Here is a 12423-nt window from a genome sequence, read left to right as displayed (position 1 = left end):
CCCTAGTGTGAAATAAACTCTATGACAATGAGAAAGTAAAATGAAGCCATGTCACAATGTATACAGAGAAAATATTTGTGAATTTTGAAAAAACACTTTATACCAACTGCTCTGCAGATGGAAATCTGAGGGGTTTTTTCAGCTATTGAGTTCAAGGTCCTTCCTCATTTTTTATTAACTTTGGTATTGTAGATCATTGGCCTAATATTCATTAAGCTCAGCATGCTAAAGATTTCTTGCCCTATTTTTTTCAAGCCTAGTCTCATTTAAATATTTAAATGTAAGAAATTAAGTGCTCAAATAATTCACAGTGACTGATTTGCAGATGTAAGAGATGTAGGTCTGATTCTCATCATTACAGTGTTTGATTTCACATGGCTTGTGATTACAAACAATGTCTTTACCAACACTAATTAACAAAGTCTTACTAATGGGCAATGATTTTTCATTTATATCATTTGAATGCATACATTTGGTGTCTCCTAGAAAATATTACGGCAACATACCAAAGAAAATTTTCCTTGGTGTCTGGGTCTTAAAATCATCATGGAATGAATAATAAAATCATAGAATGGTTTGGGTTTGAAGGGACCTTAAGGATCATGTAGTTTCAACCCACCTGCCATGGATGAAGATACCTTTCACTGGACTAGGTTGCTCAGAGCTCCATCCAGTCTGCCTTAAATGCTGCTCTGGATAGGCAATCACAACTTCTCTGGGCAACCTGTCCCATGGCTTCACAACCCTCACAGTAGAGGGTTTCTTCCTAATATCTAACCTAAACTTGCTCTCTTTCTGTTTGAAGCTATTACCCCTTCTCCTGTCATTAGATGCTCTTGTAAAAAGTCTCTCTCCATCTTTCATGTAAGTTTCCTTCAGATGCTGAAAGGCTGCAATTAGCTCACCCTTAAGTCTTCTCTTTTACAGGCTGAACAATCCCAATTCTTGTAGCTTTTCCCCACAGGAGACGTTCTCCACCCCTCTAATGATCTTAGTGGCCTCCTCTGGACTCACTCCAGCAGGTCTGAGGTTGATGTCCTTCCTGTGCAGGGCACTCCAGAGCTGGATGCAGCAGGGCAGGTGGGTCTCACAAGAGCAGAGCAGGGGGGCAAGATCACCTCCCTCACCCTGCTGACCACACTGCTTTTGATGCAGCCCAGGATCGAGTTGAATTTCTGGGCTATGAGTGCACAAGGCCAGTTCCTGCCCAGCCTCTCCTCTACCCCCAGGTCCTTCCCATCAGGGCTGCTCTGCTTGCACCAGGTCTTGTTAAACCACATGAGATTCCCCAGGGCCACTTCTGGAGCTTGTCCTTGTCCCTGTGGATGCCATCCTGCCCTTCAGGCGTGTCAACATTACCACTCAGCTGCTTGTCTGCAGACTGGCTGGGGGTGACTCAATCCCTTTGCCTCTGTCATTAATGAAGGTGTTAGATAACAGTGGTCCCAGAATGGACTCCCGAGGGACACCACTCATGTCCATCAGGACTCTGAGCCATTGACCACTACCCTCTGACCACAACCACTTCATAATCCACCTTACTATTAATGAGGTACAGATTGTACCATTGTGCTGGAGGTTTTGTGGTGTTTTGACAGAGCACCTGGCTGGCTGTTTAGCAGATGCTGAGTGCTTCTACACTATCACAGGAATAGGAGTGTTCTTTAGAAGCAGATTTACCAGCATTTATGGGTCTTCTTTCCACATCACCGAGTGGGTTCGAAGTACATAAATTTTACTTTGAAACTAAAGCAAAAGATGCAATCCCAACTTCTTGTGAGATTTCATTTCCAGAGGCTCAAACCAGTCTGAAATGAAAAATACCTGTAGAAGCTGTATTGTGAATATCTGCTCCTCACTGTCAGCTGTTTTCCTGTGTAGTTCATCTCTATTGATGTGCACCGTGTGCTAATATTGATGCAGCACCTGCGTCTTGATGCCCCCCAGACTGTCTCTGCTAACAACCTTGCTACATGTGCCATGGTTGTGGGGCGTGTGATGTGCTCCTGCAAGACCATCTTCATTTTGGGCTGATTGAGGCATCTGGTCTTTCGCTGAGCATGAGGAAGATGCTCAATTCCCAGCCCTGGGAATTAAGAAATGCTTCTGAGTCTTCCTGTACAGCACTCAATTTTTTATTCCACTGGAAACAGGGGGCACTGAAGATTCTACTGCATATGGACAGAAGACACACCAAATAAATTGCCCTCCTTTAATCTTATATTTCAATCATTTCTATACTTACTGATAGCAGCACTCCTACTGTGAGACAGGATGAACTGACAAAAGCATTTTCTTGATTTTCTGCAAATTTTTAACAATTCTTTTACTGGAGGAATCACCTTAGCTATATCTCAAGTGGCATTCATTCCCTCAGAGAAGATTTATGATTTTCATAAGAGCATGATTTTGAAAGTTTGCCGGGAAAGGAGCACATTTTGAATTCTGTTGTGATGACTAATGTGGGGATGATACTAGAGTTATTGCTGTTTTGTCAAATCAATGTTTTAATTAGACTATAATTCTTTAGAAAGTTCAATATTAAAACTTACCACATTCTTTTAACTGTCTGTATCTCCTGCAACCTTTGTAGTCCAGTTATGCTATGAAAATGAAAAAAAAATCTGCATGTAGCACAAGACTGGTTTTAATTTATAGCAACTTATTGTGCTTCCTCTATTACTTCTGAATTATAAATCATTTTCTATGACAGAATAAGTAAATCATGCAAAACTCTCCTATGTAATATTTCAAATGTTAATTTCACTGTCTTGCACCATGGGAACTGTAGCATTGGAGAACCTAAGACAAAAATCCTCTAATATTGATGTGCATCTATTTAATTCCGGATGTGGTATATCACTGCATGTTTCATGTTGCATGACCATAAAGTAATAGAAAATTAATTTTTACTGAAAATAAGTGAAAAATAAAGCTCCTTCTACACTGTAACATTCACACTCACCTCACAACAACATTGGTAAGACTTATTCCTCCTGATATTGCAGTTTTCCAAACTAGTTTTCAGTGTGCTCTGATGCTGCTCCTTCCCTGTCTGTGGCAGGTGCACACTACAGAAGAGGCTGAAGCCTTCTAAGAAATCATTTTCTCCAGTGATCCTTACTGCAACTCTCGCTGTCATTACTGAACCTGCAGGGAGGACTGGCAGGGGGGACTGCACAAGCACTTACCTACTCCAGTGCTGCCAGCTGGAGGATTTCTGGGATCCTCCACTACCAGTTTAAGCCAGGGAAGCTCTCAATCCTTAAGTAGATTTGGTGCAGCCACACAGTTTGAATTGTTAGCCCTCCTGAAGAAAAGGTACTGTCAAGTATAGGGGCAGTAGTGGGTTTTTTTGAAGAACTATGACCATGTTCATCAAGTAGATTATTAAACCACAAGGTTTTCCAATAATTTCTAGTTTTTAAGCTGTATATATCTGTGGGAACCCAGGGCAGGGGGAATATTCCCCTGTCTGTCCTGGGGTGCTCTGACTCAGGAAAACACTGACTTTGACCCTCATTCATGGAGAAGGCCTCCAAAGCTTCAAAGTAAACTAGAGACCACAAAAGTGTGAAATAGGTTGTAGGGATTGTAGAGAGTAGTTTGGTATGTGACATGAGTGAGAAAATTAGGTTTTAGGTATGTGACATGAGTGAGAAATTTAGGTTTTATGATTTTTAGCATACTGTAGATGGGTACAAGATGGAGGATACAAGGTGGTGTCTCAAGTTCCTTTCTTCTTCTTCCTTCCTCGTCTTCTTGGCTTTGGGTGGTATCTTGTAATTGCATAGAAAAATCCACATTGCGGGTTTTTAGGGGTCAGTTATTGGGTTAGAAAGGGAAATCTAATATAATATGTTTCTTCTTAATTGGGTAGTTTAGTTTTTGATTCGACTTAGAAAGACCTTGCAACATGAGGCCATTGACCATTTTTGTGCTGGTTTTGGGCATGCAAGGTCTGGGTGCAGACAGTGTGCTGAAGTCATGATAAGATAACAATAAAACAAGAACCTGAAGACTGAAGAAGTCCTGTGCATCTGTTTTCCTGACAAAGAACTGCTTCAGGAGGGTTTCCCCCTGCCAGGGGAGCCCTCAGTTTGTTGCCCAGCATGGGGCCCATAAACTCACATATATTTCATACTGCAGGTCTAGTAAAATAAAAATTACTTAGAATGGTATAAGCTAGCTTAATTGGCTTGAGCCTGTGTTTTGAAAACATTTCTTGTCTTCACAAAACTCCAAATTTCAAATAAGAAAGGCACCATTTGTGATTTGAAAGAGTCACTTTTCTCACAATATAATACAATGCATAGATGTCGTCAGAAAATCCTGTGTATTTGCAAGCTTTGTGCATAAGCAAAAAAAAAAGACCAGAAGAATGAAAAAAGTGCATATTCTTCTTAAAAAAGAAAAAAAATAAACCAAAACCCAAAATCTATTCTTGCATTTTTGTCTAAAATAATATATACTTGTCCAATTATGAAGAAAATTACAAGAAAAGTGCAGCTACCTTTTCTGTGTGAATTTTTGGGCTGTAGTACTGCATTTTTCAAAGTTAGTTGAGCTTCAGTCATTAGCTTGTGTAGGACAAATTTTCCAGCCATTTGCAAGTAGTATTTTATCTCCATCCATCTTTCCATGGAGGCTTACTAGAAGTACAGTACAAATTGAATTGTCTAAAGAAAGGCATTCTAAGAGCTCTCATTTTAAACCTATGTCTGGTTTCTGTTGGGTCTTCTGCTCAGCACATCCGTATCACTTTTCTCTTACTGCTCAGGCAGTTAATTACATCTCAGAACACCCCAGGGAGACAGGTATCCCTGTTTCATTCTACCAGTGAGGAAGCCATACTACAAAATATTGAACAATTGTCCGAGGTCACTGAGAAAACAAGGAGTAGAGATAATAATCCAAATTCCTGTGCAGTGTGCTCTCTCCACATATATGCAGTGAAAGATATTTTTTCCTCACAGAAAATTGTTTTATTCTGAATTAAAATCAACTTCTGTTTCTAAAACACCAAAAGGTAAATGAAAAATCAAATTGAACCATTACACTACTTACTACTTGCTATATACATCTTAAATATCTAATCAGAATAGCTCTTTCTGATCTTTTCCTGGCCACCTTTCCAAAATAATTGACCAGAAATTAATAAAAATGTGCCCAGTAATTGTGGGCAATATTCAGATGTTAAATAAGTTACTGGGAAGAAAAAGTGATCAGGTCTTGATTAGTATCAGGACTAAGCAATGACTATAAATAAAAAATACTTAGGAAATAATCTATTCCTATGTAAATTGTATGCCATTAATATATATATTTATTTTTAACTCATCCATTATTGTGATCTGCCCTTTAAATATTGCATTTTTCCCCCTCTGCATATTTGAAAGACTTTTATTCAGTTCTGGAAAAGTCCATTATAAGGTTGCAGAATGCTAAATGAAGAGTTAAAAATATGTGATTTTCTCAAATCTTTGCTTAAAGACATTTAGCATGTGATGATAACCACGACATGGATAGACCACTAAATTTTTCTGTGCTTTCAATAATGGATAGGTAAAATAGTAAGGAAGAAACAACTCCATATGTACCCATCTCTGTGCTATAAATGTTACTGGTTTGATCCCATATTAAAAAAAAATTCTCATGTTAAAAATTAAATTAGCTTTTTAGATTCTGACTGTCCAGTAAGAAGGAAAAAAAAAAAAAAACCAACAACTAAAATTCTGTATTTAAACAGATTAAAGCTATGGAGTCTCCTAGCAGTTGATCAGAAAATAATCTTTAAAGACAGCCTCAAGTAATGTATCAGTTATGTCTGTAATAAATACTGGGATCATTTCTATACCTCAGTGAACACAGTACAGTAAATAAGAGTCCATCTGAACCATAAAAAGCAGTACAAAAACACTAACATGCAAATTCAATCAGGCATAAACCAAGGGTACTGATTGCTGTGATAATAAGAATTAATTTTATATCCTAAAGGTGAGCTTCAAATACCAATTCTCAGGAGTATATAGCAGTTTGGAAGACATATGCAGTGTAATTAAAAGGGCTCTGCCCATGTTTTCACATTTCTTAGAAAAGTAGCTATGACACTATCACACTCAAAGCAATCCTTCAGCCCAAGCACTCTCAGATTCCTCACCAATAAACTCTCTTAAGTTTCCATCATGTTGCAATAACTTACACTTTTAGTTTCTGAAAGCAAAACATAAAATATTTCTCCTTAAATAAGAATGGCAAAGTTGCCAATAACAACGAATTCCTGAAAAAACTGAACCCTCTGCCCTCAGTTATCAAGCCACTTGTGTGGATTTCCTTTTACCCATAGTCTTTGACACTTGATAGCACTGGAGACAGTCAGAAGGGAAAAGGACAGAGAATGAGTGTGGTCTGCAAGAGCAGGGAGACTGGATGGAAGTCTAGATGTTACTGAGGGAAAAGGAAGGTCAGACACCACAGGGCTTTTTTTTCCCAGGAATGGGAAAAAAGGAAAAGGAATCAGCATTAGAACACATCGACAACCCAGCACCTTTTGTCAACACTTGGGCAGTCTGTTGCAGTTCTCCCAATCACCTTTCTCTCTCCAAAGCTACATCTATTGCCTGCTCTTCACCTGAAATGCCTCTCAGTTTCCATTTCATTAGCATGTCACTTTCTTAAGATGAAATACATGTCACTTTCTTTAGATGAAATATGTCCAGGCTCTCTTGTCTTCCCCTTTTGGCACAGTCTTTCTGAGAAAGACCAGGCTCACTCACTGCTCTCCTGTTCTGACAGTGAAACTCAGCCTGGTAATCAAACTTTCGACCCTTCCACTACCCAAGGAGCTACCTAAATCTCTGTGTAACTGCTGAGGTAGTCTATAGGACTCTAGCCTTTTACGATTTTTCCCAAAGATAGAGATTTCCATTCTCAGGAGCTCCCTTTCTTCCCTTGGTGCTGAAAGAAAAAGGTTACCTTGGAGTTCTGGTAGGAAGACACAAAAGAGCAGCTTTCATGGCAACCAACCTGTAATGACTAGCATGCAGGTGTATTGTGTTCATTAAAAACCTCTCTAGGAGAAAACCACTAGCAATCTGATTTCTCTTTTGGTGTGGCTGCATCTAGTAATGTACTGGCACACTGTGGTTCAGAGACTCTTGATAGTGCTGCTCCCTGTCATCTTGCTTTGTCCACAATGAATATATAATCCTTTACTGCTGTATGTGTGGTAGGCACCAGAGTTTACCCAGTCAAAGGCTGTAGTCCCAGAACTTCCACATCTGTTTGGGCTATGGATTCACGTGTTAATACAGTAGGATGTGTCATGCAATATCGACAGGAACTGTTAATTCTCAGCTATCACTTCGTATTTCAGTGATGGTGTTGAAGCTTGAAATCAAGGAAATAGGTCCACATGTTACTAAAAAAAGAGCATAAGAGGTTTGTACCACAAATTATGATTCATTTTTTGTTCCATATCAGAAGCTGGTACAGTCACTGGAGCAATTTGCTTTAGGAACAGTCAAGGAAAAGCCATTTCCTCCAGTTGGTAATATAAAGTCTTTTTTTACTGCATGGGAACTACCAAAAAGACTGTACATTTCACCTTTCTTTGAAGATGCTTCAATCTGGACAATGTTGAGGGGACTAAAAAGGAACAAGAAATTGGCTTATCTTTGCGTTGTACATTTTCTGAATATTTTTACTGCTTCAGTAATTTTAATTTATTTAAATGAAGCTTTTCTTTTTCATATAAATCTTCCTTGTCCCCAAGGCCTCTCTGCAAATGTAGTAACACTTCAGCAAAGGGTAACTGAAGCTAGAAAAAATTTACAGCAAAATGCTATTTTAAAAGGGTGTAGTGATATATACTGCAGAGGCAGGATTTTTAAATTCACTATACAGAAACGTATTCCCTGTAGGAATGAGAGATCTGAGGATTTAGAACCATATCATATTGGCTGCCACTTCTTCAACCCTCTAGGCAGTAGCTTTTCACAGCAAACTTTGGTTTCATGTGACTATAAAACCACTGATTTTCAAAAAGAGAACATCCTGAAGAACTCAGAGAAAGAAAATAAATGGAGTGCACCAAAAAATCACAGTAGAAATGTTTCTTGTTCCATAGCAAGTTCAACTGCTACCAGTCTTTTCCAGTTATGCCCACTTTATACATGCTCACCTGAACTCACTTTAGCTCTACAGCTGCTATTCCCCTCATACCTCAAGTCAATGAGATAAGAGTAGTTGCAGAGAAGACATCTTGCAGAGAAGAAATAGCTTTCAGAATTTTAACAGTGTTTTTATGTTTTATGTTTTAATTTTTCATTTTATATTTTCATTTATGTTTAATATTTTCATTTCTCACATATTTTTGCAAAAGGAATATTTGATACCTGATTTAACCGTTTAGGGGTTTTTTTGCCTCATAACAGATATTTATGTTCTTAGTGGCCAAAATGGTCAGCAGTTATTAGCAAAACCATGATACCAGCAGTGCTGCACTCTGGCATGATATGATACCCTGTGGCTTGTGCATTTCCATTTTAATCATTCTAAGTGTCATCAGTTGAAGTCAGTAGAAAGCAAAAACAGAAATCATTTGATGACCCACTGGCTTATTTAGGAGATAATTCAAGTTTTGGGTTTAGCTGCCAGACCAGAACTGTAGGGAGTTTAGTAATTGTGCCTTTGGGAGGGTAAAATTCCAGAAATATCATGTCAGAGAGGAAGAAGTTTTGTAGAAGCATTGTAAAAATTGAACTAAGAGTTTTTAGCTTATTCTTCCTGAGCATATTTGATTCACTAAGTAGGAAAAAGTGTTCTAAAGATACTGCAAGTAAAATCTCCTCTTACTTCATGGGGTAGCTTCACTTCTACACATTTTTCTTCCATTATTTTCTTTCCTTTGGTCTCAAATGGAAGTTAAAAATCAAACATATCTTTCTTATCTTTTCATGATCCAACTCCTCATCTTGTTACCATACCAACTGCATTAAATGCTGTTCAAATTTCTGCTTTAACTTAAATACTAGAAATTCAAAACACCAAATAAATTCTGAACTGGCAGACTAATGCAGTGATTTTTCCAGAGCTGACTATACCACCAACACAGTAGTTATTCATTCTCTGCTGAAAGTGAAGGAGTAAGGCTTTTTTTCTTCCTAAGATAGACAGATTCCTGTGTAGAGAAGTGGGTTGGTCTTCTGTAAGTTTTTCTGTGGGAGGATAAAGAAGTGGATGATAAAACCATCCTCATTTCATTTTTCTAAAGCTTTCAGCCAGAACCCTCAAGAACTTTGACAGCCTTTAGCAGTGGCATCCCTTTGTTTTTTCAATTTTAGATATTTACAATACTTGTTTTTCTCTTCTGTTTTTAGCACAAGAAGAATGGGCCACGACCCGTTCCAGCCTAAAGGCACCACCTCCAAGGTCAGCCAGAGGGGGATACAGGGAACACCCCTATGGTAGATATTGAAGGTCCTCCTCATCTGTGACCTCATCTCAAAGACAATTAATAGCCTGTGGTCTCCACATAAACAGCAACAAGACAAGTAATAGTCCATTTCTTTTCTATCCTAGGAATTACTGCTCATTATTATCCTATGTACTTACTTGTATTTCCTATAACATTGGCGTGACATTGGCATTAGTATTATTTTATAACACGGACTTAAAAAAAACAGACACAAAAAACCTTTGGCAAGCATTGTCTATAAACTATTTAAAGATGATGTTCTGTTGGTTGTATTCATTGCTGTGTGTAACTAAAAAGCATGACACTGTTACAGCTCTTGAGTCTCTCTACATACTAGTTAAGGCTGAGTTTCTGTTTAGGGTTGCTGAAAGACTGTAATATGATTTTTTTTTTTCTGAGCCAGACAATAATCAAGCTGTAGATAAGATGTTTTAATCTGTCTTTTTTAATATATGTTAGTTTAGATTAAGATGCTCGATATTAAGTTTGTAAATTTAATTTTAAATGCTGTTTTAATGGGGTTGAAAACAAGCAGCTACTGTATGTATGTAGCTAACTGAAGTTGTTCAGTGTTTTAACCTGTATTTGTTAAAAAAAATCACTTAAAGTTCCATGTGTAAGCTTCTCTAAATAGGAAACCATAATTTTGTCAAATATGTTTGCCATAATTTGTCAATAAAGCTGAAACCTTTTGTAACAAACTAAATTTGGAATTACTTGTTTTCTAGCTTTAAATGCCTGCTTTATTTCTTTTTCAAGAGATGCCTAAAATGTTTTTATATAAAAATTACAAAAATGAACCCAAGCCTGTTTTAAGATTTTTTGTGTAAGACTTTAAAAGTTGTATTAATAACTTCTGGTTGTTAAATAATATAAAAGTTAACAAACTAAACTGTTACATGAATCATGGTTAGTATCCACTAATGTATAACATGTTAATGGAAAAAAATGCTTTAGAACAATAAATGGATTTTAAACTATCCTTTAAGCTTGATCTTGCTAAACACAAACTCTGATTGACTTGTTTGTATTAGCATGTCTCTCGTGAGAATGTAATGGAGTTTAAAGAGGTAAGATTACCACTTACCACTGTTAGACTGTCTAAATGCTAGTTCTTCAACCTTTGAGTTTCCCCGCACATTAAATATCCCATTCAACATGTAAGCATTGCATAGATTCACCTATTTGTTTTCACTCAGAAGAGTGCGTTGACTGCATTTTTCGTAGTATATAACAATTTGTCTTGATAAACAAATCATCAGTGTCACTGCCCAGCTGTTGGTACTCAACTTCAAAAACTTTATTTGTAATTTTCAGTGCTAAATATCACCGCCCTTGAAGGCAGTTTAGAGGGCTGATATTTCTTTTGAGACTATCAGACTTGATGGCTGATGATTATTAAGGAAATATGTCGCAGGACTCAAAGGATGACTAAACGTTAAACAGGTAACACTAATAGTAACTCTGTAATTTTGAGTATGCAACAGTAATGTAAAATATTCTCAGTTATTAAGTTACTGATAGTTAAAAAAGTAAACCTACCAAAAGATAACAAATAGGTATATAGGCTATTAAAACAACTAATTAACATTAACTAGTGACAACAAAATTATTCTACAATATATAACCCTCAAGGTAATAAACAGAACTAAAATTAACAATAATAGTAATGCAACTCTTGCTAACAACAAATATATAACCTAAATTTTGATGAAGAAAAAAAAAAAAAAAACAGAAAACTTGATGGTAGGGATGCCAAAACTGTTAATCCTTTCAGTACAGTCTTTTTGTTTACAGTGGCTTTTTGTCAATGTGATTGGTTTACTTTTTTGATGTGACTAAAGTACAGGCCGATTGCTGTTCAGTTTGTGAACAAAATTTCTTGCAGCTGGAGTTGCATGCTAGCTCTTTTTGATAGTTTATGATGAATATGTTTTGTCCTTTGACGTGTTAAAGTGAATTGAGTAGGCTACATGATGGTTACATTGAGTTTATTCTGTCTCACTGTTTCAGGGACTCACAGGCACTGGACAGCTAAGCAGCAGATCTGCTGGGAAGTGGTCAGGTAAGCTCTGCTGCATCTCAGGGGGTTTTCCTATTTCCTCTTTTATCTCTGCATTTGTTTTTACTAACACACAAAAACGTATTCAGCTGCAGTTTTAAAATAAATGTCCTTCCAGCAATGTTTCCCTGCGTATCAGCATAATGATTATGGTATAATGGCAATCAAAACATTTACATGTGTGTTATGCTACTCTTCATTTCAATAAAAAAGTCTTGTAATCTAGCCTCTTAATGGCAAATATTAAGATGGTATACTTTATAACTGCTCTTGCTAAAAATAGGAGCTTCTGTTTATTAAAAGCATGCCTACATTTTGGGTACTCACATAGCAAAGAAAAATGCAATGCTAGATTGTCCTTGCCTTTGAAAATATTTAACATTTCTTCCTATGAAAATTGTATCTGGATAGAGACAGGAAGTTTGTTATTTATTCTTATGCTTAGTAGGTTTTTCTTTTTTATTCTTTAGAATGGCAGGGACATTTAGGTATTACTGTGCAATGGCACGGATGGAGGCATTACTTATATTTCTCTGTTAAATACATTGAAACATAAAGGTGTACTTTGGATTACCTTCTTAAATAGACTTCAGGTTATATGTGAGATTTTTGACTGAAGACAAATGTCATTGTTGGAAACAAAAAAAAAAAAAAAATCCAGCTCAATTACAACTTTTTCCATGGACTCAGAAGTATGAACCTAATCACAATACAAAAAGTACAAATTCTTGTCATCATTCTTAACTAGATAATATAACACAAGTACACAGTCCTAGATACATTTATTACTCTGGCATCTTTTCCCATGACTGTGGTCTGGATGATGTAACATTTTCCAGGTTTGGTGGTATTCAACAGTTACTTACAAACCACAAGTTGTATT

The 12423-nt window shown here is 37.0% G+C and overlaps 1 protein-coding gene across 13 annotated transcripts in view; it reads left to right on the top strand.

Annotated features, from left to right (window-relative positions):
- The window catches only part of KHDRBS2 (KH RNA binding domain containing, signal transduction associated 2), a 349072-nt gene that overhangs the window by 307361 nt on the left and 29288 nt on the right, over positions 1 to 12423 (top strand). For 11 of the 13 annotated variants that reach the window (XR_014953621.1, XR_013339757.2, XR_013339753.2 and 8 more), the window contains exons 9-10: positions 9381 to 9554; positions 11492 to 11543. Coding sequence is in view for 1 of the 13 variants with exons in the window: in XM_021525682.3 (XP_021381357.2) it covers positions 9381 to 9478 (98 nt within the window). In the remaining 12 variants the exon portion in view is untranslated. Of the gene's footprint in view, positions 1 to 9380; positions 10459 to 10795; positions 11186 to 11491; positions 11544 to 12423 lie in introns of those variants that run through there. The other 2 variants (XR_014953622.1, XM_021525682.3) reach the window with 2 other exon arrangements.

The sequence above is a fragment of the Lonchura striata genome, chromosome 3, assembly GCF_050655825.1.
Source record: "Lonchura striata isolate lonStrDom1 chromosome 3, ASM5065582v1, whole genome shotgun sequence".
Lineage (NCBI taxonomy): Eukaryota > Metazoa > Chordata > Aves > Passeriformes > Estrildidae > Lonchura > Lonchura striata.
The sequence above is the reverse complement of the archived record's forward strand: the minus strand, read 5'-3'. Positions and strand labels throughout refer to the sequence as shown.